General features: G+C 41.3%; 2 protein-coding genes across 5 annotated transcripts in view; one reads left to right on the top strand and one right to left on the bottom strand.

Moving 5' to 3' along the window:
* Positions 1-25,994, top strand: part of EEFSEC (eukaryotic elongation factor, selenocysteine-tRNA specific) — a 470,949-nt gene that overhangs the window by 54,026 nt on the left and 390,929 nt on the right. The window lies entirely within an intron of this gene.
* On the bottom strand, positions 11,346-12,093 carry LOC119045031 (40S ribosomal protein S4, X isoform-like). Its single transcript, XM_053670278.1, is given in 2 exon segments — positions 11,346-11,441; positions 11,443-12,093. Coding segments are annotated over 2 exon segments (747 nt in total).

The following is a 25,994-nucleotide window of genomic DNA, read 5'->3' as shown; positions in this document are numbered from 1 at the left end:
CCATCAACCAAATGAAAAGGGAACCAACCCACTGTATAGCAGAACATATTTGCCAGTCATACATCTGATAAAGGTTTAATTCCCAAAATATATAAAGAATTTATACAACTCAACCCCAGGAAGACAAGCAATCCCATTAAAAAATGGGCAAAGAACCTGAACGGACACTTTTCCAAAGAGAACACATAGATGGCCAATAGACATGAAAAAAATGCTCAGAGTCACTAATCATCAGAGAGATGTAAATAATTAAAACCACAATGGGTAACACCTCATACTTGCAAATGTAGTTTTTAAAAATATATTTTATTGATTATGCCATTACAGTTGTTCTATTCTCCCCTTCATTCCCCTCCACCCTACACACCCCCTCCCCCACCATTCCCCCCCTTTAGTTTATGACCATGTGTCTCAAGTTCTTTAGATTCTATATTTCCCCTACTATTCTTGCCCTCCCCCCATCTATTTTCTACCTACTATCTGTGCTACTTATTTTCTGTACCTTCTCCCCCCTTCTCCTCCTTCTCCTCCTCCCCCTTCTCCCACTTCCCTGTTGCTAACCCTTCCATGTGATCTTCATTTCTGTGGTTCACTCCTGATCTAGCTGTCCTTTTAGTTTGCTTTTGTTTTAGGTGTGGTTCTTAATAACTGTGAGTTTGCTGTCCTTTCACTGTTCATATTTTTTACCTTCTTTTTCTTAGGTAAGTCCCTTTAACATTTCATATAATAAGGGCTTGGTGATGATGAACTCCTTGAATTTGATCTTATCTGAGAAGCACTTTATCTGTCCTTCCATTCTAAATGAAAGCTTTGCTGGATAGAGCAATCTTGGATGTAGGTCGTTGCCTTTCATGACTTGGAATACCTCTTTCCAGCCCCTTCTTGCCTGTAAGGTCTCTTTTGAGAAATCCGCTGACAGTCTGATGGGAACTCCTTTGTAGGTGACTGTATCCTTAGCTCTTGCTGCTTCTAGGATTCTCTCCTTCATTTTAATCTTGGCTAATGTAATTATGATGTGCCTTGGTGTGTTCCTTCTTGGGTCCAAGTTCTTTGGTACTCTCTGAGCTTCCTGGATTTCCTGGAAGTCTATTTCCTTTGCCAGATTGGGGAAGTTCTCCTTTATTATTTGTTCAGATAAGTTTTCCACTGGTGGCTGTTCCTTTCCTCCTTCTGGTACCCCTATAATTCGAATGTTGGAACGTTTAAAGATGTCCTGAAGGTTCCTAAGCCTCTCCTCCTTTTTTTGAATTCTTGTTTCTTCATCCTTTTCTGTTTGGTCATTTTTTTCTTCCTTCTGGTCTACTCCTTTGATTTGAGTCCCAGTTTCCTTTTCATCGCTATTGGTTTCCTGTGTATTTCCATTAATTTCAATTAGTTTAGCCTTCATATGTTCCTCTATTTTGTGACTAAAATCAACCAGTTCTGTGAGGATCCTGATCACCAGTGTTTTGAACTGTGCATCTGAAAGTTTTGCTATTTCTTTGTCGCTCAGATTTATTGGCTCTGGGGCTCTGAGTTGTTCTTGAGCCATGTTTTTATCTGTTTGTGCCTCTTATGTATGAGGAGTAGAGCCTTAGGTGTTCACTGGGGTGGGGCCGCCCAGGTCACTGGTTTGTGACGCTGTATGTGGGGGGCGGGGTCAGAGAGGAACAGTGGCAGTTTCCTCTGCCACTTCCTGCTGCTGGGGCCTGCGTGGTCTGTCTAACTGCTCCTCCTTCACTGGCAGTTTACAGTTTATCTGCGCGCGAATGTGTGACCTCGGTCAGCCCTCAGTGGGTCCGCTCGCTACTCCACACATGGGATCTGCCCATGACTGCCAGCACACCTGGGTTGTGAGCTCCAGTGGGTCAGGTGGGTCTTTCCTGACTGACCCCGCTCTGCTGTTGGCTCTGCCCCTCTTACTGGTTTGGCTGAAGGATTCGTTGTTGTCAGACTTCCGTATAGTTCAATTTTCTGTGGTTTGGCTGCGTTTTTGTTGCCAAAACTTTGTTGTTTTTAAACTTGGTTGTGCAAGAAGCAAAGTGTTTCCACCTAGGCCTCCATCTTGGTGGAAGTTACAAATGTATTTTTTTAGTGCTTACACCCTTGTGCCAGTTTTGTAGCTTGTTTTTTCTTGTCTCACCTTCTTAATTCCTTGTCTTTTGACTCCTTTAATTTATTTAACACTTTCCATAATATTTATTGATCACCTGTGATATCAGAAAAGGAGAATGTGAAATAAGAGCTTCAACACAAGAAATACTAGACAGTACAGCCTGTGGTGGCCTGGTTTCATGTGTTGTTTTAGGTTGGATTTTTCTTCTACCCTCAAGCCCTAGAAGGCATCAAAGTCTCCCTTCCCCACAAAGAGCAGCTACACTACTCAGTAGTCACTGCCCAGGCTTGCTTAGATAAACATAGTATTTCTTTTCCCCTTTGCCCTCCCATTCCAGAGGATAAACCCATCTGCTGACACCAGATATATTCTTCCTTTGGAAAAATGGCTTAAAATGTTCAGAGGTGGAAGCCATCCTTCATCTCTCTCCCAGTACTCTTAGGCTACTTGGATAGGAAAGAAATGAATTGTTGAAATTATCAACAGGTGGTAGTAATGTTTAATGAGCTCTAATAGACATTTTCCTTCTGCAGGCTGTGTCTCTCACCTATTCAAATTCTTGAGTAGGAGGTGCTTGCTTGTTTAAATGAAGGACTTCATGAAATTGTAGAAAAGATTGTGGGCCCTGACTGGTGTGGCTCAGTAGAACTAAAGGGTTGTGGGTTTGATTCCCAGTTAGGGCACATGCTTGGGTTGTGGGCTAGGCCCCACTAAGGGGCATGTGAGAGGCAACTACACATTAATGTTTCTCTTCCTCTCTTTCCCTTTCTCTAAAAATAAATAAATAAAACCTTTTTAAAAAAAGAATATGGGTCTCAGAGTCTTAGTGCGAATTTCAGCACCACCGCTTACCAGCTGCCATGATCATACATGGCAAGGGTGCCACTTGCCTCTTAGGGCTGTGGTGAGGGTTACACTGTGTGGTGCACATGAAGTGCCCAGTGGGGTGGTCACACTCAGGAGGCCCTTGCTGATGGTGAGTTTCTGTGGTTTCCTCCCCAACACCTCACTCTGTTGTCTTTCTGTGTCATTGAAGTTCTGGTAGATCATGGGCAGATTAAAGGACTCTGTAATACTAGTGTACCCCCATCCCCACCGAAGGTCAGGTAGTCCCTCTCCACATCAACCTCTGAAAGAGAAACTGGAAGAGGCCAGTGATACCGCTACCTTTGCTAGCAGGACCCATCCAGCAGATTTTGTGGGAGTTCCCAGAGCTAATCTGCTGGTACTGCAGGAAGGACCTGCTGTCTCTGCCCCCGAGCCTGGGTGTTGGCAAGGTGCGATTGTTCTCCATTTCTTAATTAATTCAGCTATTTATTTTTTTGCATTTGGATGATCATTCACTTGGTCATTTGGGTGATAATAATGATTTAAAGATATTATTTTTAAAATGAGAGGACTTCCGCCAAGATGGAGGCATAGGTGGAGACACCGTGCTTTCTCACACAACCAAGTTTAGAGACAACAAAATTTTAGCAACAGAAAACACAGCCAGAACACAGAAAATTGAACTTTTCGGAAGTCTGATAACAACGAATTCTTCAGCCTGACCGGTAAGAGGGGCGAAGCCAGCAGCTGGCGGAGCAGGGTTGCACAGGAAAACTCGGTCAGACGGACTCAGGTACACGGATCCCAGGCATGGGGTTGCAATGGGCGGACCCAGTGAGCGACCCAGTGTGCGACCAGCAGACCCAGCGAGGGTGCAGGGCGGCGGGTTGACGTGGTTGCACATTCGTGTGCACATAGACCAGCGAAGGAGTGGGCAGTGAGATGACAGGACCCAGCAGGCCCCAGCGGCTGGAGGCAGCAGAGGATGCCACTGTTTCCCCTTTCTGACCCCGCCCCCACATACAGCATCACAACCCAGCAACCTGAGCAGTCCTGCCCTGGTAAACACCTAAGGCTCCGCTCCTCATACTTAGAGTGTGCAAACAGACCAAAAATGGCTCAAGAAGATCTCAAAGCCCCAGATCCCATAACTCTAAGCAACCAAGAGATAGCCAAACTTTCAGATGCACAGTTCAAAACACTGGTGATCAGGATGCTCACAGAACTGGTTGATTATAGCCACAAATTAGAGGAACATATGAAGGCTAAATGAATTGAAATGAAGGGAATTGCACAGGAAACCAATAGTGATGAAAAGGAAACTGGGACTCAAATCAAGGGAGTGAACCAGAAGGAAGAAAAAAAAAATGACCAAACAGAAAAATATGGAGAAACAAGAATTCAAAAAAATGAGGACAGGCTTAGGAACCTGCAGGACATCTTTAAACGCTCCAATATCTGGACTTCCGCCAAGATGGAGGCATAGGTGGAGATGCTGTGCTTTCTCACACAACCAAGTTTAGAGACAACTAAATAATAGCAACAGAAAACACAGCCAGAACACAGAAAATTGAACTTTTTGAAAGTCTGATAACAACAAATTCTTCAGCCTGATCGGTAAGAGGGGCGAAACCAGCAGCTGGTAGAGCGGGGTAGCACAGGAAAACTCGGTCAGACGGACTCAAGCGCGCGGAATCCAGGCGCAGGGTTGGACCTGGTGGACAACTCAGCAAGCAATCGCGGGGAAACAGCGAGGGAGCAGGGCTGCGGGTTGACTGTGGTCTCGTGTTCGCGCATTCGTGTGTGGATAGACAAGCGAGGGAGTGGGCGATTGGACGAGAGCCAGCAGCCCCAACGGCAAGCGGTGGCAGAGCGAGCCACCATTTCCCCGCTCTAACCCCACCTCCACATACAGGGTCATAATCCAGCGACCTTAGTGGCTCTGCCCCGGTGAACAACCTAAGGCTCTGCTCTTCACCCAGCGGGGCGAATCAGCGGAGGGGGCCGCCATTTCCGCACTCTGACCCCGCCTCCACATACAGCGTCACAACCCAGCGACCTGGGAGTCCAAGGCTCCACTCCTCACAGTTAACAGGCGCAAACAGACCAAAAATGGCTCAAGAAGATCTCAAAGCCCCAGAGCTTATAAATCTAAGCGATGAAGAAATAGCAAAACTCTCAGACGCACAGTTTAAAACACTGGTGATCAGGATCCTCACAGAACTGGTTGATTATAGGCACAAATTAGACAAACATATGAAGGTGAAACTAATTGAAATGAATGGAACTGCACAGGAAACCAAGAGCGATGAAAAGGAAACTGGGACTCAAATCAATGGAGTGGACCAGAAGAAAGCAAATAATGGCCAAACAGAAAAGAGTGAAGAAGCAAGAATTCAAAGAAATGAGAAGAGTCTTAGGAACCTCCAGGACATCTTTAAATGCTCCAACATCCGAATTATAGGGGTACCAGAAGGGGGAAAGGAACAGCCACCAGTGGAAAACTTATTTGAACAAATAATAAAGGAGAATTTCCCCAATCTGGCAAAGGAAATAGACTTCCAGGAAATCCAGGAAGCTCAGAGAGTCCCAAAGAATTTGGATCCAAGAAGGAACACACCAAGGCACATCATAATTACATTAGCCAAGATTAAAATGAAGGAGAGAATCCTAGAAGCAGCAAGAGCTAAGGATACAGTCACCTACAAAGGAGTTCCCATCAGACTGTCAGCGGATTTCTCAAAAGAGACCTTACAGGCAAGAAGGGGCTGGAAAGAGGTATTCCAAGTCATGAAAGGCAACGACCTACATCCAAGATTGCTCTATCTAGCAAAGCTTTCATTTAGAATGGAAGGACAGATAAATTGCTTCTCAGATAAGATCAAATTTAAGGAGTTCATCATCACCAGGCCTTTATTATATTAAATGTTAAAGGGGCTTATCTAAGAAAAAGAAGATAAAAAATATGAACAGTGAAAGGACAGCAGACTCACAGTTATTAAGAACCACATCTAAAACAAAAGCAAACTAAAAGGACAGCTAGATCAGGAGCGGAAACATAGAAATGGAGATCTCATGGAGGGTTAGCAACGGGAGTGGGAGGAGGAGAAAGGGGGAGAAGGTACAGAAAATAAGTAGCATAGACGGTAGGTAGAAAATAGATAAGGGGAGGGCAAGAATAGTAAGGGAAATATAGAATCTAAAGAACTTGAGACACATGGTCATAAACTAAAGGGGGTGAATGGTACGGGTGGGGGCGGTGCAGGGTGGAGGGGAATGAAGGGGGGAATAGAGCAACTATAATGGCATTATCAATAAAATTTTAAAAAAAGAAAGAAAATGAGTGAACTTTTTTGCTTTGTCCCAGCCACCATACCTATGTGTTTTACACATGTCCCCTTATACCATCCTCACAATATTCCCTGTAACTCAGTCACCGCAAGGGAAAGTCACTTGCCTACTAAAGACCCACACAAATTGACAGGCCAGGATTTGAACATAGGTTGTTTGACTCCTAAGTTATTTCTCCAAAAGAAGAAGAGATCTGGTGTAAGCAGATTTATCCCTGGAATAGGAGGGTAGAGGGGAAGGGATATAGTGCATTTATCTAAGTGAGCCTGGACCATGAATACTGAGTAGTGTAGTAGCTGTTTGGGATGGGGTTGTGGGGAGGCCTTGATGCCTTCCAGGGCTTGAGTGAAAATAAAAAACCCAACCCAAAACAACACATAAAACCAGGTCACCACAGGCTGCCCTTTTTAGTATTCCTGGTGTTGGAGCTCATGTTTTACATACCCTTTTCCTATCATCCTTTTTGGAACATGAATTTTTTTTTCATTTCATGACACACACAGGGTACTTGCATGGTATATTTAATAAGAACAGCAAGACCAGGGATTGACTGAGTTTTTGGGACTTCCTCCTACCTAGTTCAGCACCTGCCCTTGCTGTGACTGTTATTCTCTCCCCAGGGAGAACAGAGATGGCCTCTCATGGAGGCATCTATAGTTCATATGCCTTTGGAGCAGCAAGGACAAGTAGAAGCTGGGTGGGAGTACCATGTATGTTTTAACAACAGGTTAATGGAAAGCTTTGGCTTGGCCCAGGCTCTGGGAACTAATTGGGGAAAATCTGTCTAGGGCCTTAAGTAAATTCTTTGTGATTTCTTAATTTAACTTCTAGGAAATAATCTGAAATGAGCCAGAGCTTTATGTACAAAGATGTTTCATATAGTATTAGTTATAGTAGCACTAAATTGGAAACCACACCAATGAAGCAAATTAATTTGTGCTGCCATTTCAATAAAATACTTATAAAGAAAATTTAAAAACATAATCACATTAAATATAATGTTAAGTGAAAAAGTAGGAAAGATACCAAGAATACAGAAATCAAATGTTAATTAGTGGCTAACTTTAGGGGATGGGAATATAGGTCACTTTTAGTTTCCTTTTTTAAAAAGTATTTTATCCTAAGGTTTTTTTTCTAATATTATTTTTCAAAGTTGATGTAATGAACACTATTAGTTTAATAGTCTCTCCTTCCCCAGTTACATAAAAAGCAAAACACAGCTCTGGTTAGGAAGTTCTCATTCCTCTTTCAGAGCTGCATAGCTGAGGTGAAAGAATATGGTCAGTTGAAGCTGTTTGTTCACCCAACTCCTTTTCTGAGAACTGGGCGCTGGTTCCCAGGAGCATCTTTATAATTAATATTTCACACAATCTTTGTTGAAAGTCTATTGGTAGTTTAGTATACTTTAAACTCATTTCAAAGTTTAGGGGTCAAGGTATTATTCTGTGGCTTTTGGAGTTGAGGAAACATGAAAGAAATATGCCTTTCTTCTATTTGTTTAACTGTTAAATCATTTAAAATATTTTTTCCCTTCTTTTAGATAACCAAAGTACAGGTGATTCTCCACTGCTGTTCAGTTCTGGAAGCCAGCTCCTAGTGAGGGCTGTTAACTCCATGCTAATTCAGAAGACACATTTTAAAGAAATTATTAAATAGCTCTTGGGAAGTTGTTATTCTTTTGTCTCATAATAGAAAACCAAGCCTGTGTCTTGTTGCTGAACACAGTATTTTGCGGCTAACAGAATAAGAGTCACACTTACAGCATACCATCTACAAGGTCTGTTTTATCTGGTAGGGTGTGTGGAGCCTAACAGACACAGGTGTATCCTGACCATGTGATCCTCTTCCGAGCCTCAGTCTCCTTATCTTCATGTGCATAAGAGTGCCTCCCCTTCGCATGTCCATTTTCAAAGTTGGCTAAATCTTCTGTGTGTCCCTAGATAGTAGGCTGGGGTTTGGGCATGGGTTTAGATGGTAAAGCCAAGAGAATAGCCATGAAATCTTGCTGTGAAGTCTGGGACTGTCATGTATAGATTAGTGGCTAGATAGCCCTTTGAGAAACAGGGGAGAGCGCTAGCCCTTCTCCCCAGCAAAATGCACGTAACTATGCCAGGAGGTATTTGCATGCTGGGCCTTCAAGAAGCAGTTGTTGCCTGGCTAGACTTGGGTGATGGTATGCCCTTGTTGACTTCCTGGAGGGCCTGGAATGTGGGCCTAATATTTACGTGGGTGAGTCTGTTCTTTTGCCAGGAAGAAGTCCTAGGAAAGTTGGTCTATGCCTCTTTGCTTATTTGTATGAGAATCTATATCCCAAGAGAAAAATGTGGATTCCAAACTCTTACAATAATTGTCTTCTGACATGTGTAACCCCAAGTGACTTAAAAGATAAAGTTCTAAGCAGAATGAAATTGTTCATTTATGATTCACAAAATGATGGACATAAACATAACATTTTCTTCAGCTCAGGTCTCAGCATGTATATTTTCTGATTCTACTACATATGTAGAATTTTTATATAAAACAAAAATGAGTTACTGTGTATATGTATGGGATGTGTGCTATAAAATGAAAACACAGTGGCCCTTTCTGTAGTTTTTAAATACAGTCATTTTTTTCTGACTGTAAAACTAATACAGACCTATTTTGGAAAATTTAGATAATAGACAAAACTTAAAGAAGAAAATGATCATGTGGTTTACATGATTGGAATTATACATTTCATGTAATTTTCCACTGCTTTTTAAAATTTAACATTATTTTATAAGTATTTTCCCCATACCATTAATCACTTTCTTCAAACATCAGTTTTTCATGCCTGCAGGAGTCCATTGTATGAATATACAGCTTCTTTAAGCGTGTGTGTTGTGGAAAGCATATAAGCTTTGACTTAGAGAAAACCTGTGCTCAAAACCAGTGCTGTCATTTCCTGGCTCTGAGTGACCTCTGGAGCCTAGGTTTCCTATCTATAAAATGGGGACAGAGTAAGTCCCTTGTTGGGCTGCGGAGAAGACTCAGTGAGAATGGGCACTCAGCAGTGATAGCTCCTATAACTTGGTGGTGGTGGTGGCTGTGTGGGCCCTCAGTGTGTGAATTAAGAAACAGCAGCACAGCTCTGACCTCATTTTTTAAACAAATCCTTTTTTCTGTTGCTGCAATTTGTTCACTTGCATTTCCCTCTTTGTTCTGTGTATTTGTTTAAGTTGCTTACATCCTTTTAGTAAGGAGACAGAAATAAACACAACTCTTCCCCTATAGCATTGGATGTTTAGGTTGTTTCTAATTTCTTGTAATTGTAAATAATGCTGCACAGAATATCTTTGTTCATACAGATTTGTCCTGGGTTGGATTATTTCTTGGAGCTAGAATCCTAGACATGGAATTACAAGGCAAAAATGCATATACATTTTTACCCCTTTGATCCAAAATGCTAAGTTTCTTCTTAGAAGGTTGTACTAGTCTATACTCACAAGAGCAGCTGTGTGAGAGAAGTCCGTGTGCCAGTTATCTTTTTTTTTCCAGACCCTCTTTAGTTCTCCCGTGATCTAATGATCTCCAGGTGAACAGTGATCTAATGCTCACCTGACTACTGTCCTCTGTGCCATCATTAGTAAATGGAGCTCTGGGTTGAGGTCTGCTCCAGTCTTACTAGCCCCCTCTTCCCCACCCTGCCCTTTTGGTAAATCTTATTTTTGATGGGAAGGCAGTCCTGTCGCCAGCCAGTCCTGCCTACATAGACTGCCCCCTCTGCTAAACAATGAGCACATTCAGACCCAACTCGTGTTTTCAGTTATTAAAAAACGGAGCCGTCTGTCTCTGCCTGTGACTTTAATCTTTAAGCCTTTATTCCTTCTACCCCTTCCCCCTTCCTCTAACCCTTTGTTTGTGCAGTTCCAATCTCCAGGATATGTGGGTCCAAGAGTTTCTGAATGTATTGTGCTTTCCCCTGGCAGCTACAGATGGTCGTAGCCCCAAGCAATGTTATTTCAGGGTAGTCAGGAGGAGGGAGGACTACAGATGAGAGGAAAGGAGAAAACAAGGGAGAGAACAGTTCTCTTTGCCTCTAGCAGTCATTGGACTTGCAAAAAGTATTTTTATATAGCTCTGGAGTGAGTGCTACAGTTCCATTCTCTTCCCATTTTCAAATTTGGTAGAGACCAGTTCTATCTAGGAGTTGCTTGGTCTCTTAGCAATTCTTTCTAAGCAATAGTCCTTTTAATTGAATTCTGTATGTGCATATTTAAAAAAACATAAAAATCCCAGGAAAGGATCTTTAGTAATAACCCCAAATTGCCTAAGATGTAACCAAAAAGTATAGAACAGAAAAATATCTTCAGTTTCAGAAAGGGAACTCTTCTGGCCACAGTTTGGGTCTGTAGTGTCTTCTTACTCAGGGTGGGCCAGAAAGTTGGATGTTAAAACCCGAGACAGGACCATGAGCTGACCTGTGGAGAGCTTTGGATGTCATCTCTCTTAGGGGAACACTGGAGCATAAGACAACATGGGGGAAGCTGGGTTGTGGGCAAAAGGAATGCTCTTTCCTACAATATAGCACTTTTCTTTCTCTGACAGCTGCTTGTACCTTCTTCTGATGAGCCCCACCAAAGGTGTCAGTGAGCTAGCTTAGAACCTGAGCGTGGAGGTATAGGTCTGAAGGTGAGGCCCAGAGGAAGAAGACATTTTTTGAAGTCTTTTTTTTGGTATGCATTTTTACATGGGAATACTCCCTGTTTGTTTTCAAACTCTATTCTGAGTACAAAGTTTCCATAACATTCCAGCATTTCAGAAATGCTTTCAGAGAAAGTACGAACCTCCCCACCCCTTTCAGATGTTAATGAATCTGGGTTTTCTCAATCAGATTTATATTTATACTTATATGAATGTATTAGTGTCATTTTAAAATTTATTTTTAAATTTCACACTGGGGCTACAGTACACCTGCTCTTTTGTGCTTTGCTTCCCCCTACTCAACAATGTCTTGGGTATCTACCCACCCCTTTATTTCATGCTGTATTTTCTTTAAGTACAAAGACTTTTCAAGTCATGTCACCTAGAGCTCAGTTCACTCACTATTCTATTTGACCACCATTCTTTCTTCAGCAATGGTGAGGCAGATACCCTTTCCACAGGGAAGGGAAATCCTTGGTTTGTTTCCTTTGACAATAACAAAAAATGTTGGAGAGCTGGGTGACAAAGCTGTTTCCATTGGCATCTTTCACATGAACTGTGTCAAAAGAACTAGAGTGACATTCTCTTTTTGTTATCATGCCAGTTCTTCTCATACACAGGTTACCAGTGTCAAACTTGATGAAACCAGTAATTTTGCCAGTCTCCAAATCAATCTGAATGGTGTCATTTACCTTGATGAAGGGATCAGGGTAGTGGATGGTGCAAACATCATGGGTTTCCAGATGAGGGATTTCTTTTGTGCCCACAAAGATCTTCCTCACTTGGTACAACTTGTACTTGGCCTCCTCAGGTGTAATGTGATGAACAGCAAAGTAACCCTTGGTGTTACAGATCAGATGGAAATTCTCACCGGTCTTGTCCATGCTGATCACATTCATAAAACCAGCAGGATATGTTATATCAGTTTGGACCTTGCCATTAATCTTAATAAACCTCTGCATGCAGATCATTTTTACTTCATTTTCTGTTAGGGCAGCCTTAAGTCTGTTCCTTAAACTGATGAGAGGGAGAGATTCTCTCAGCTTTTGGGGACTGGTAAGTGGCCAAGGAGCAAACGCATTGGTTGGTGTGTACAACATCCATTGCTTTGGAGCTGCTGCACACTTCAGATGCTTCTTGGGAAACTGAGCCATTGCTGCACTAGGCATAGAAAGCGTATAGGATGCCCCCTTGTGTGCGTGAAGCATTTAGACAGTTTTTTAATAGTGTCCATTAAGGGTGTCTGTCTTTTGTAGGTGAACATACCATTTTGCACCCTTGTGGAAGTTTTTCTGTGGTTTTCTGTCTTAGAAGTGGAAACTGCTGGAGCACACAGAACCCTGACCACACATAACAAAGGTTATTCTGTTAAAATTTTAATAGATATTGCCGGATCTGTCTCAACCACCTTCCAAATTGTATTCATTATGTTTTGTCTAAAAATAATATGTTAAGTGTGTTACCACCAGGGAAAATGAAGGCTTTGTCTAAAAATCTCAAGATGACATTTTTTTCCCTTAAAAATTTTTGTCTTTAGATGACATTTATTCCTGTGTGCCCTGATACGCCATCATATACACCTGAGTTTGCAAACTTGAGTTTGAAAAGTTCAGCCTCCAAGATTAGTCACCTTTCATTTATTCATTATCTACTTATTATGTGCCTGCTGTGTGCCAGACTTCCAATTTTATGATGATAAATGCAAAAATAGATTCTCTCTCTGAGTGCTATCATGAATCTCTCTTTGTGGCCATGTTTTTATAGCTGTGCCTTGGATAGAGTATGGGAGAATTAAGTTTGCTGGCATACATTTGTGCAAAATGAATAGGAGGCAGGTTTCCTGCTCCACCCTCGCACCCCCTCAAAAACAACATCAACCATGAAGCTATTGGAGAATAACTTTCGTTTTGTGTAGTGAGGGTTCTGGGTGCCCCATTAGGTTGTCTGTGCTCACTGTGCAGTTGAGGGACCCGGAAGAGAGAAGTTCAGTTTTCTCATAGCCCTGGGATGGGACAATATACTATTGATTATTTTGTCGAATTCTGGTGATCCATGGTTCTAGTCGTTCATAATCGAACCTTGCAATTTTCATCTTATCTACAAACCACTTTTATTGCTATTTTTTAATTTAAAATTGACTCATTTATTTAAATTTCTAATTAATATCATCCCTGAAATATGGGTTTAAATGCTAATTACATTTTCCTTTAGTGCATATTAAAGTAAATACATAACTATTACATTAAAAACTATAGGTCTGTGGTCCATCTTGAATTAATTTTTGAATATAGTTTTTTCTGTATGGCTTTCCTGTTGTTCCTGTGTATCATTTATTGAAAGTTTTTCTCCATTGGACTGTTTTGTTGCCTTTATTGAAAATCATAATCATTTAAGTTCACTTCTGGACTGTTATATTTATTGATATGTTTGTCTTTCTTTACACCAATGTTACACTGTCTTTATTAAGTAGCTTTATAAAGTAAGTTTCGAAGTCAAGTAGTGGAAGTCTTCCAATTTTGTTGTTCTTTTTTTATTCTCACCTGAGGACATGCTTATTAATTTTAGAGATAGGGAAAGGGACAGAGAGCAACACATAAATGTAAGAGGAAAAAATTGATTGATTGCTTCTTATAGGCACCCTGGCCAGGGACCAGACCCACAACCCAGGCATGTGCCGTCACTGGGAATCAAACCCGAAACCCTTTGGTTTACCGTATGATGCTCCAACCAACTGAGTGCTACTGGCAAGGACCTTGCTGAATTCTTTTAGTCCTAGTGGTTGTTTTGTATACCAAAGGTCCCCAACCTCTGGGCCAGCAACCAGTATTGGTCCATGGCCTATTAGGAACTGGGCCACACAGTGGAGGTGAGTGGCGGGCAAGCAAGTGAAGTTTCATCCGTATTTACAGCAGCTCCCCATCACTTGCATAACCACCTGAGCTCTGCCTCCTGTCATATCAGCAGTGGCATTAGATTGTCATGGGAGCATGAACCCTACTGTGAACTGCACATGGGAGGGATCTAGGTTGTGGACTCGTTATGAGAATCTAATGCCTGATGATCTCAACAGTGGAGCTGAGGCAGCGATGCTAGCAGTAGGGAGCAGCTGCAAATACTGATTATCATTGGCAGAGAGGTTTAACTGCACAGAGACCATAATAAATCAATTGCTTGTAGACTCATAGCAGAACCCTATCAATGAGTGGAAAGTGACAATTAAGCTGCATCCGGTAGCAGGATTTAAGTCAAAATCTGACACTTATTTTAGTCCATGTGTGGCCCACACATTATTTTATTTACCGCCTCCATCTGTGCCTCTTTCCCCCATAACACAATAGTCTCAGTAAGTTTTGTTAAGCCCACATGCTAACCCTAGCTAAAATGAGTAAAAAACAAACATTGCTGGAATGCTTCTTTGAAAAGGGGGAAAGACCCAATGATGAGACAGCAGGAGACTCTAAGACTGCCAGCAAAAAGAAAGCTGCATTTAAAAGAAAATACCAAGAGTCCTACTGAAATTACAGGTTCATTGCAACAGGTGATTCACATTTTCCAAGCCTGCATTGTATAATATTTGGTGACCAGCTATCTAACAAAGCCATGTAACCTTTAAAACTGCTTCACCACATGGAGACTAAGCACCCCACATTAAAAGATAAGCCTTTGGAGTTTTTCAAAAGAAGAAAAGGTAAACATGAAGAACAGAAGCAGTTACTGAAGGCCACCACTTTATTAAATGTGTCTGCATACAGAGCATCATTCTTAGTGGCTAACTGCATTGCTAAAGCTAAGAAACCTTTTACCATTGGTGAAGACTTGATCCTGCCTGCTGCTAAGGCCATTTGTCATGAACTTTTAGGAGAAGCTGCAGTTGAAAAGGTGGCTTGTGTTTCTCTTTTGACTAGCACCATAACTAGATGAACTGCTGAAACAGCAGAGAATATTGAGGCGTAATTGTTAGAGGGGGTTAAAGACTCACCATGGTACGCGCAATCCAGGTTGATGAGTCTACCAATGTTGACAAGGCAAAAATGCTTGTTTTTGTGTGATATATTTTTCAGGAGGATATGCATGAGGATATCTTATGTGCACTTTTGTTGCCAACCGACACTACAGCTGCAGAACTATTCAAATCTTTTAATGGTTAACTATCAGGAAAACAGAATTGTACCGTTTGTGTTGGTAAATGCATGGATTGAGCGACTGCCATGACTGGATGGCTTTCTGGTTGCATTACTAAGGTCAAAGAGGTTGCTTCTGAATGTGAGTCGATGTACTGTGTCATCCATAGAGAAATACTGGCTAGCTAAAAAATGTCACTGAAGCTTAACAATTTTTATTGGATGCAATTAAAATTATCAACCACATTAAAGTACATGCCCTTAACTCACATCTGTTTGTGAAGCTCTGTGAGGAGATAGATGCAGAGTACACATGTTTTCTCTTACACATAGAAGTGAGATGGCTTTCTAAAGGAAGATCACTGACCAGAGTTTTTGAGTTACAAGAGCTGCTCCAGAAATTTCTTGTAGAAAAAGTCACCAGTGGCAGCACATTTCAGTGACAGAATGGGTCACAAAACCTGGTTACTTTTGTGACATATTCAGCCTGCTTAACGAACTCAGTCTATCACTTCAGGGAAAAACGACAGCTGTGTTCAAGTCAGCAGATAAAATGGTTGCATTCAAAGCCAAACAAATTATGGGGGCAATGAATGAACATTGGCATTTTTGACATGTTTCAAACTTTAGCAGAGATTTTGTAAGGGACTGAGCCAGGGTCTTCTTTCTCCCAGCTCGAATGTGATCACCTATCTAAGCTTTCAAAAGAGTTTGAGCATTACTTGCAACCATGAAAGACCCCTGAAGTGGGAAGAAATGGATCCACAACCTATTTATATATAAGTCAAGTGAGTCAACTTTGCACATGCTAGAAGAGGATCAACTACTTGAGATTGCAAATGACAGTGGCCTTGAGAGTATGTTTGAGACAACTTCAAATCTCCAAATGTTCTAAATTAAAGTGAAGGCAGAATATCCTGAGATTGCCACAGAAGCACTGAAAAGCTTGCTTCCATTTCCAACATCTTATCTTTGTGAAGCAGGGTTTTCTGCTGTGACAGTAACCAAAATGAGATTACAGAGTAGACTGTACCTAAGCAACGCACTTTAGGGGTTACTGCCTCCCATTACCCACAGATAGGACCAGTTAGTTGCAGGAATATAAACTCAGGGCTCCTACTGATTCTGCATTATGGTGAGTTGTATAATTATTTCATTATATATTACAGTGTAATGATAATAGAAATATAGTACACAATAAATGTAATGCTCTTGAATCATCCTGAAGCCACCCTCTTAACCTCAGCCTGTGGAAAAATTGTCTTCTATAAAACCAGTGCTAAAAAGGTTGGGGACTGCTGTTGTAGATGTCTAGGATTTTCTGCATGAATAATCAACCAGGTTGCCTGTGAATATAGTTTTACTTATTCCTTTCTAATCTTTATGCCTTTTAGTTCTTTTTCTTGTCTTACTGAATTGGCAAAAACTTTCTGTAAATGTTGAGTAGAAGTGATAAGAGTAGACTTCTTGGTTTTGTTTTGATCACGGAGGGGAAATTCTCAGTATTTCTCCATTAAATATGGTGTTAGCTATGGATTTTTCATAATATCCTTTATTGTGTTGAAGAAGTTTCTTTTTATTTCAAGTGTGCTGAGTATCTTTATCATGAGTACTGTTGAATTTTGTTGCAAGTGTTCTTTCTGCATTTGCAAGTGTTCTTTCTGCATCTTTTGAAATGATCAGTTTTTCTTCTGTTACTATGATAAATTATGCTGATTTATTTTTGAATATTAAATATAAAAAGCTATGAATTTCTTTTGAAGTACTGCTTTACAACATGGTTTTAATGGGTTAGTATAGATTTCTTTCCAGGACTGTATTATTTTATCCATGGATCAGATAATAGGCAGAATATAGATTGTAGCAGGAAAGAATAAATGGTTATGCCCAGAAGGTGGAAATTTGAGATAGGGAAACAGCAGAAGTGACAGGGCCTTTGTTCCATCTCTAACATTCTAGTAGAATTTGTTGGGGGAAGTATGATTTGATTTTTAGCCCTTTAGTAATGTTTATATTATGAAGAAGGATGTATCATTTACATTTCTCTTTTGGTACGCCCTAATTCATGGTTTTGAGTCACAAGTAAACTGTCTTCTTAAAATTATTCACTGTTTCCCCTTGGGTAGAGAAAGAAGAGTGTTAGCAGATAGCATAGGAAGGGGGTGGATGTAAGTCCTGGGACTGAAGGAAATAGAGGTCAACCAGCATTATCACTACCACTTCTTTTGTGCCAGAAACTGACTAGATGCTTTGCACATGCTAACTCATTTAATCTTCTTGGAGGCCCATGAGTCCATTATAGCTAAGGAATGGCAGGCCTGTAGGAATTAGATTATTGGTTTGAGGTGACGTACTGATAGAAAAGGGTCTGGAGCCCGTATCTCTATACTTCAATGCATTTAGACTTTTCCCAGGTAACATCTACTTTTTTATATTGTGAAATATAAGATTATCTGAATTTTGGAGTGAATCTTTAAGCTTTTTAAAAAAATATTTTATTGATTATGCTATTACAGTTGTCCCATTTCTCCCCTGTATTCCCCTCCACCCTGCACATCTTCTCCCACCCACATTCCCCCCTTTAGTTCATGTATATGTGTCATAAGTTCTTTAGCTCCTACATTTCCCATACTGTTCTTGCCCTCCCCCTGTCTATTTTCTACCTACCATCTATGCTACTTATTCTCTGTACCTTCTCCCCACTTCTCCTCCTCCCACTCCCCTGTTGCTAACCCTCCATGTGATCTCCATTTCTGTGGTTCTGTTCCTGTTCTACTTGTTTGTTTAGTTTGTTTTTGTTTTTGTCTTAGGTGTGGTTGTTAGTAATTGTGAGTTTGCTGTCATTTTACGATACATGTTTTTAATTTTCTTTTTCTTGGATAAGTCTCTAACATTTCATATAATAAGGGCTTAGTGATGATGAACTCCTTTAACTTGACCTTATGTGAGAAGCACTTCATCTGCCTTTCCATTCTAAATGAAAACTTTGCTGGATAGAGAAATCTTGGATGTAGGTCTTTGGGTCCTTGCCTTTCATGACTTAGAATACTTCTTTCCAGCCCCTTCTTGCTTGTAAGGTCTCTTTTGAGAAATCAGCTGACAGTCTGACGGGCACTCCTTTGTAGGTGACTGTCCCCTTATCTCTTGCTGCTTCTAGGATTCGCTCCTTCATTTTAATCTTGGCTAATGTAATGATGATGTGCCTTGGTGTGTTCCTTCTTGGGTCCAAGTTCTTTGGTACTCTCTGAGCTTCCTGGATTTCCTGGAAGTCTATTGCCTTTGCTAGATTGGGGAAGTTCTCCTTTATTATTTGTTCAAAGAACTTTTGCACTTGTTACTCTTCTTCTTCCCATTCTGGTACCCTTATAATTTGGATGTTGGAACGTTTAAAGATGTCCTGAAGGTTTGTTCCTAAGCCTCTCCTCATGTTTTTGAATTCTTGTTTCTTCAGTATTTTCCGATTGGATGTTTCTTTCTTCCTTCTGGTCCACTCCATTGATTTGAGTCCCAGTTTCCTTCCCATCACTATTTTCTCCATGTACATTTTTCTTTACTTCACTTAGTGTATCATTCATTTTTTCATCTAATTTGTGACCAAATTAAACCAATTCTGTGAGCATCCTTATCACCAGTGTTTTGAACTGTGCATCTGATAGGTTAGCTATCTGTTAATTGCCTAGCTGTATTTGCTGTGGAGCTTTCATCTGTTCTTTCATTTGGGCTATCTTTTTGTCTTGTTGCACCTGTTATGTATGAGGAGCGGAGCCTTAGGTGTTCACCAGGGTGGGACAATCCAGTTGCTGGTTTGTGATGCTGTATGTGGGGGCAGGGTCCGCGAGGGAACAATGGCGCCTGCTCTGCTCTTGGTCGGATTTCGGTCAGTTTCACCACTTCACCCAAGCAAACTGGGCCCTTCTGGTGCTGATTCTTGTGTGGGTGGGCCTGTGTACATTCTAGAACCCTGTGGTTCTCTTCAACAAACTCTCCTGTGAGGCTGGGAGTCTCTCCCAGCACCTCAACCCTCTCAGTTGTTTTCAATGGGTATTTTGAGGCTTTATTTCACTGTGCTGGGACCCCGGGTTGTGTGGTCTATCTTGCTCCCCAGTTTCACCTGGTTTATCTATGTGCTAATGTGGGACCACCTGGTCTGCCAGCTGCCTTGTGCATTGTACCCTGCTTCACAATTGCTGCCTCACTGGATCTGCCTGTTGCCACCCCACGCCCCAGTGTCTGCCAACTGCTGCCTGCATGCCCAGGGTCCACCCACTGCTGTCTTGTGCACCTGAGGTTTGTCAGCTGCTGCCTCGTGCGCCTGGTGCCACCGTTTTTTTTTTTTGCTATGACCCTTCTCCATCCAACTGCTCATCTGACTCTGCCCCTCCTACCAGTCTGGATGAATGTGTCTATTTTAACCCCTTGGTTGTCAGACTTCCGTACAGTTTAATTTTCTGTCAGTTCTGATTGTTATTTTGTTTCTAAATTGTTGTTGTCCTTATTTTGGTTGCGTGAGGAGGCATAGTGTGTTGACCTATGCCTCCATCTTGGCCGGAGGTCTGAATCTTTAAGCTTTAAGGATAAAGTAACAGAATTCCCAGGGTAAATTATTAGTTGATACCACCTACTTTGTTGATTGAGCCATTGTTATACTCGGCCTGTTGCATGCCAAGCTTGGTGCTCCATAAAATAGGAAATCCTAGTTTTTAGAATGTGTCAGTAATCTCAGGAATCCATGGCATGAAACATGGTTGCCAAATGTAAATGAAACCCTGAATTATTAATTTGTGGGAATTAATTATTGCATTAGAGATTTGGTTCTATAACAGGCTACAGAACAGATCTGTAAGATGTGTCCTATTTTCTCAGTGACTTCCATATTATAAAATCAGATGATGTATTTCCCAAGGATCAAATTCTTTGTAGACTGGTTAATTTTGATACGGAAAGAATGTGGAAAATTCTGGGCTATGTAGTTGAATAGGAGTGTTAAGAGGACAGACTCCATACAGTACATCCTCCCTGGGTCTGCACCATCACTTGTTTACTCTGTGATCTTGGCCTGGTGACTTAACTACTTTGTACCTTAGTTTCTCATCTATAATTAGGGATAATAATAGCATACCTACTTACAGTACTCATATTTTAGATTATTAATATGTAAAATGCTTAAAACAAAGCCTGGTATGTAACCAACTCTCAATATATATATTCACTATTATTACTGTTTTGCTTACTACTATTTGTAGTAGTATAATTGTGATACATTTCTTAATCTGTGGCAGGACTTCTTTGCCTGTTTTAGCTTGTTAAGCCTAATCAAGAATTGCCATAATCTGTATTCCCCTACTTCTCCTTGTGTGAGGCAGGGCAGGACACTCTCAGGTGTTTTTTTTTTTTCTATTTGTGACAGTGCTTAACAGAGCTATGCTCAGGTGGTCTTGTGAATTCGCTCTGGAGCATCAGTATCTGTTGTTAAAGAATATGAGGTCTATCTGGAAAAAGTCCAGCCATTGTTAATGTAACAAGAATGGTTTACATGGCATCGATGTAATCTGGCAGCCAAGGATAGTGGATTGGAATGCACGTGCTTGAACAATGAAGATTTCACTGTTCTAGTCAGTGGAGGCAGTAGACACCTTTGAGTGAGTGAGCATTGTATATTCAAAATGACTGAGCAAGTAAAACAATGAATGTGCCTTGAATTTTATGCTAAGCTTGAGCATTCCTCTTGGAAAACTGTTTGAATGATTCAGAAGGCCACAGCTATGGGCAACTGCTGATTGGGAGCTTCATCATGACAGTGCACCTGCTCATGCATCATGTCTTGTGCAGAGTGTTTTAGCAAAATATCAAATCATCCAGGTAACTTAGCTCCCCTCCAGCCCAGATTTGGTGCCCTGTGACTTTTGGCTTTTCCCAAAACTAAAATCACCTTTGAAAGGGAAGAGATCTCAGACTGTTGATGGGACTCAGGAAATACTACGGGGCAGCTGATGGTGATTAGAAGAACTGTGTGAGATCCCAAGATAGTCATCATTGTTCTGTGTACAATGTTTCTTGTGTCTTGTACCTTCTTCAATAAATGTCTCTATTTTTCATATTGTGTGGCTGGATACTTTTTGGACAGACTTCGGTAAATTATTCTCTGCTACTCCTCCCTAGGAGCATCTCCACTGCCATGTACATGTTGGAAGCAGCCTTGCACAAAAAAGAAGTGTGTAGCTGATCCAACTCTAAGGTGTCCCTGCCCTCCAGGTGCATTTTAAGTATGCCAAGCATTCTGTGCATGAAGAAGACACTCGTGAGCTCAGTTAGAAATCCAAGCCCTGGCTCATGTAGCTCAGTGGATTGAGCACAGGCCTGTGAACTAGAGGATCGCAATTTGATTCCCAGGCAGGGCACATGTCTGGGTTGCAGGCAAGTTCCCAACAAGGGTAGCACAAAAGGCAACCATACATTGATGTTTCTCTCCCTCTCTCCTTCCCCTGTAAAAGATAAATAAATAGTCTTTAAAAAAATAACTAAGTATGAAGAATTCTTTTTTAAAAAATATATTTTATTAATTATGCCATTACAGTTGTTCTATTTCCCCCCTTCATTTCCCTCCACCCTCTACACCCCCTCCCCCACCTCCCCCCTTTAGTTTATGACCACATGTCTCAAGTTCTTTAGATTCTATATTTCCCATACTATTCTTGCCCTCCCCCATCTATTTTCTACCTACCGTCTATGCTACTTATTTTCCGTACCTTCTCCCCCCTTCTCCTTCTCCCACTCCCCTGTTGCTAATCCTCCATGAGACCTTTATTTCTATGGTTCTGCTCCTGATCTAGCTGTCCTCTTAGTTTGCTTTTGTTTTAGGTGTGGTTCTTAATAACTGTGAGTTTGATGTCCTATCACTGTTCACCTTTTTTATCTTTTTTTTCTTAGGTAAGTCCCTTTAACATTTCATATAATAAGGGCTTGGTGATGATGAACTCCTTGAATTGGATCTTATCTGAGAAGCACTTTATCTGTCCTTCCATTCTAAATGAAAACTTTGCTGGATAGATCAATCTTTGATATAGGTCTTTAGATTTCATGACTTAGAATACTTCTTTCCAGCCCCTTCTTGCCTGTGAGGTCTTTTTTGAGAAATCAGCTGACAGTCTGATGGGAACTCCTTTGTAGGTGACTGTCCCCTTAGCTCTTGCTGCTTCTAGGATTCTCTCTTTCATTTTAATCTTGGCTGTTGTAATTATGATATGCCTTGGTGTGTTCCTTCTTGGTTCCAACTTCTTTGGGACTCTCTGAGCTTCCTGGATTTCCTAGAAGTCCATTTCCTTTGCCAGATTGGGGAAGTTCTCCTTTATTATTTGTCCAAATAAGTTTTACAGTTCTTGCTGTTCCTCTTCCCCTTCTGGTACCCCTATAATTCGAATGTTGGAACGTTTAAAGATGTCCTGAAGGTTCCTAAGCCTCTCCTCTTTTTTTTTTGAATTCTTGTTTCTTCATCCTTTTCTGTTTGGTCATTGTTTTCCTCTTTCTGGTCCACTCTTTTGATTTGAGTCCCAGTTTCCTTTCCATTCCTATTGGTTTCCTGTGTATTTCCATTAATTTCAATTAGTTTAGCCTTCATATGTTCCTCTAATTTGTGACTATAATCAACCAGTTCTATGAGCATCCTGATCACCAGTGTTTTAAACTGTGCATCTGAAAGTTTGGCTGTTTCTTCATCACTTAGATTTATTGGCTCTGGGGCTCTGAGTTGTTCTTGAGCCATGTTTTGATCTGTTCATGCCTGTTACTTATAAAGAGAGGCGCCTTAGTTGTTCACCAGGGCAGGGCCACCCAAGTCACTGGTTTGTGATGCTGTATGTGGGGTCGGGGTCAGAGAGGGACAATGGCGGTCCCCTCTGCTGCTTCCCGCCAGTTTGGCCTGCACGGTCTGTCTCACCACTTGCTCCTTAACTAGTTTATCTGCGCGTGAATGTGTGATTGTGGTCAGCCCTCAGTGGGTCCAATGCCTTGTGCCCTCAGTGGGTCCACCTTCTTCTCCACACCCTGGGATCTGCCCATGGCTGCTGGCGCACCTGGGTTGCATGCCCGGGTTGGTCCGGTGGATCTTTCCTGCCCGACCTTGCTCTGCTGCTACCTCTGCCCCTCTTAGTGGTTTTGCTGAAGGGTTCGTTGTTGTCAGACTTACGTATAGTTCAATTTTCTGTGGTTTGGCTGCGTTTTTGTTGGTAAAACTTTGTTGTTTTAAACTTAGTTGTATGAGAAGGCACAGTGCTTTCACCTATGCCTCCATCTTGGAGGAAGTCCTGAAGAATTCTTAAAAAAAAAGAAAAAAAAAAGGAAATCCATTCACTGGATTTTTCCTGACCAGGTAACAGAGGAAAACTGAGTTGTGAAAGGTGTATTTATTTGGAGAATGATGAAAAGAAAGGAACCACAGTTGTTGCACTTCTGTTGTCATTAGGTAACCTCTATCTGCTTTATTATTGGCTTCCCGTGGAAGATTTTTTCAATTTGAAGTTGTAGGCTGGGAGACAGATGGGTTGTTTCCTAATTCTGTATAATTTAATATAAGGTAGGTGCTCAAAAAATGTTAGTTGAAGGAATGAATTAAAAATAAGATGAGGGATAGCAACCCTTCCTCCCTTCATTTATTCATCCCTTTGGTCATTTATTGATTTGTTCATTGGTTTGTGCACTCATCTGTTTATCCAGACTTTATTGAGTCCCTGCCTCTTCTGGGCCAGAGCTCAGGGTCTCAGATGAATCTGGCCATCCTCCTTGCCTGTGGGGAGACAGCTACAGAAGCAGTGCTCAGTGCTGCTTACTGGCCTGTCAATGCAGGAAGGGAACAGAGCCAGCTGAGCCAGTGATGGGACAGAGGGGACAAGCAGAGGCCTAACTCTTGCTGATTGTGGTGAGGAGGTAAGGGTGCCATCCAGCAGCACAGTTAATGCCATCAGGGTCAAATCTGCCTTAAAAAAGTGTCCCCAGACCCCAGCAGATGGTCTCCTGATCTCATTTGTTTGTGAGGATTCTTTGCTTGTAAACATTTTATTAGACCATTAAGTTGCCTTTAGTCTCTTCCACATTTACTAATGCTAAAGGAGGCTAAGCATGCGCTTCTGTTTTTAGGAAACTCTTGCTTTTCTAGAGGCTTATTTTTTGACCTGATTCTGAATCCTTATCCCTTAGACCTGACTTAATTTACATGACTGGGATAACTGCCTTGCAAGGGAGGGTTTTCCTGGAGTTGGGAGATGGGTTAGATAAGTTCAAGAGGGTCTGCCTGCTAAGGAATTTGGTGGTTCATTACAGTTATATGCCTTTTATTTACAAGAATAGTTATGTCTATTCTTGTAAAATATTACTGACAGTAGAACATTTTGGGAGTGGGGTGCCCCAAGTATACCAACCCATTTGGATCATGTCTTTCTGCTGGTTTTCAAATTAATATAATAACTCTTAGTACTTTACAGTGCAGTGTAATACTGATTTTTGGAACCTATTTTAACAGTGTGGGGATAAAGGCAGATCATAAATCACTCTGGTATTTAGTTTTGTATCTTGTGTTCTAAGGAATATGAAACTATGAATGATGGAGCTGGATTGCGTGAGGCATTCTGGAACACCTTTCTGGTACAGGACTGCTGGAAAGCTTAGGTTTATTGATTTTAGGTAGCATCTTTTTTTTTTTTTTTTTTTGCTTTCTGGTAATATTGTAAACTCTGGAGGAGGCAGAAGTTTCCTCATTGTGGTTGGTTTGCTTGGAGGCATTTGACCTACCATTAACCTTGAAAAATATCTGTCTTTACGAGTCATGTTTTGAATGCTGCTTTAAAGGAAGGGATGATGGGAAATGTTTCATCTGTGCTGTGGGAATCCACTTGACTTGGATCACACTAATCACTTCTGTCTACATAAGCACAAAACAAAGCTGCACATACCTGAAAAAAGATGACAAGGACATGACATAGAAAAAGTTGTGTAACATGGAATAGCTGTTTGAGTTTCTCTTAGGAGAGAGGAGGGACAGAGATAAAATTGGTTCCTCAGCATATGTTGTTTCTGATCCTCATCATGTAAGGCTCGTGGTATTTTTTTTTTAAGATTTTTTTTTATTTATCTTTAGAGGGGAAGGGAAGGAGAGAGGGAGAGAAATATCAATGTATGGTTGCCTCTCATGCATCCCCTGCTGGGAACTGGCCTGCAACCCAGGCATGTGCCCTGACTGGGAATCAAACCACAATCCTTTGGTTCTCAGGCCCGCGCTCAATTCACTGAGCTACACCAGCTAGGGCAAGGCTGGTGGTATTGTTAGCAGACCAAAGTTCATGTGCCAAATCCTTCAAAAGGCCAAAAGTCAAAATGTCAGAGTTTGGAATAAGGAGAGAGGTTTATTGATTAAGAACATGCCAACTGGGATGATGGGGTCCTAGTGGTACTTCAAATCTATTTTAAGAAAGAAAATACAGGGTCAGGCTTGTTACATGTCAAGAGAAGGGAAAATGGGAGGTGCGAGAGGTGATGGATGACCATAAACATCTGGGAACCAGTTGGGGTCCAAGGAAGATTGTGAAACTTATTTGTTTTTGGTCTGTTGACTCTAGTTGATATGACTCCAGTCATGAGGCTCCTACAAATTTTTGATAAATAATCATTATTTTTGTACATATTTTCCTTATCTCCTCAGGAGAGGCAGTTCTGGTAAGGGGCTGTTTTTATAAAATTCAACATTCGAATCAGAGGAAGCAGAGTTCCTCTAATGTTTAACATGTCTATATACAGGAATCTTAGCCAGAAAGTTATGGGAATAAAACAGGTTGAACAAGATGGAATCAGAGAGGCCAGGTAGTTCACTGTTACAGTATTGTCTTGTGTAATAGTCGAGAAAACGGAGTCACAGAAGTGCAGAACTGGGACTGGAACACCATATTACT

The sequence above is a fragment of the Artibeus jamaicensis genome, unplaced genomic scaffold, assembly GCF_021234435.1.
Source record: "Artibeus jamaicensis isolate MK-2021 breed Jamaican fruit bat unplaced genomic scaffold, CSHL_Jam_final contig_558, whole genome shotgun sequence".
NCBI classification, from domain to species: Eukaryota; Metazoa; Chordata; class Mammalia; order Chiroptera; family Phyllostomidae; genus Artibeus; species Artibeus jamaicensis.
Note: the sequence above shows the minus strand (reverse complement) of the source record. Positions and strands in the feature narration are given on the sequence as shown.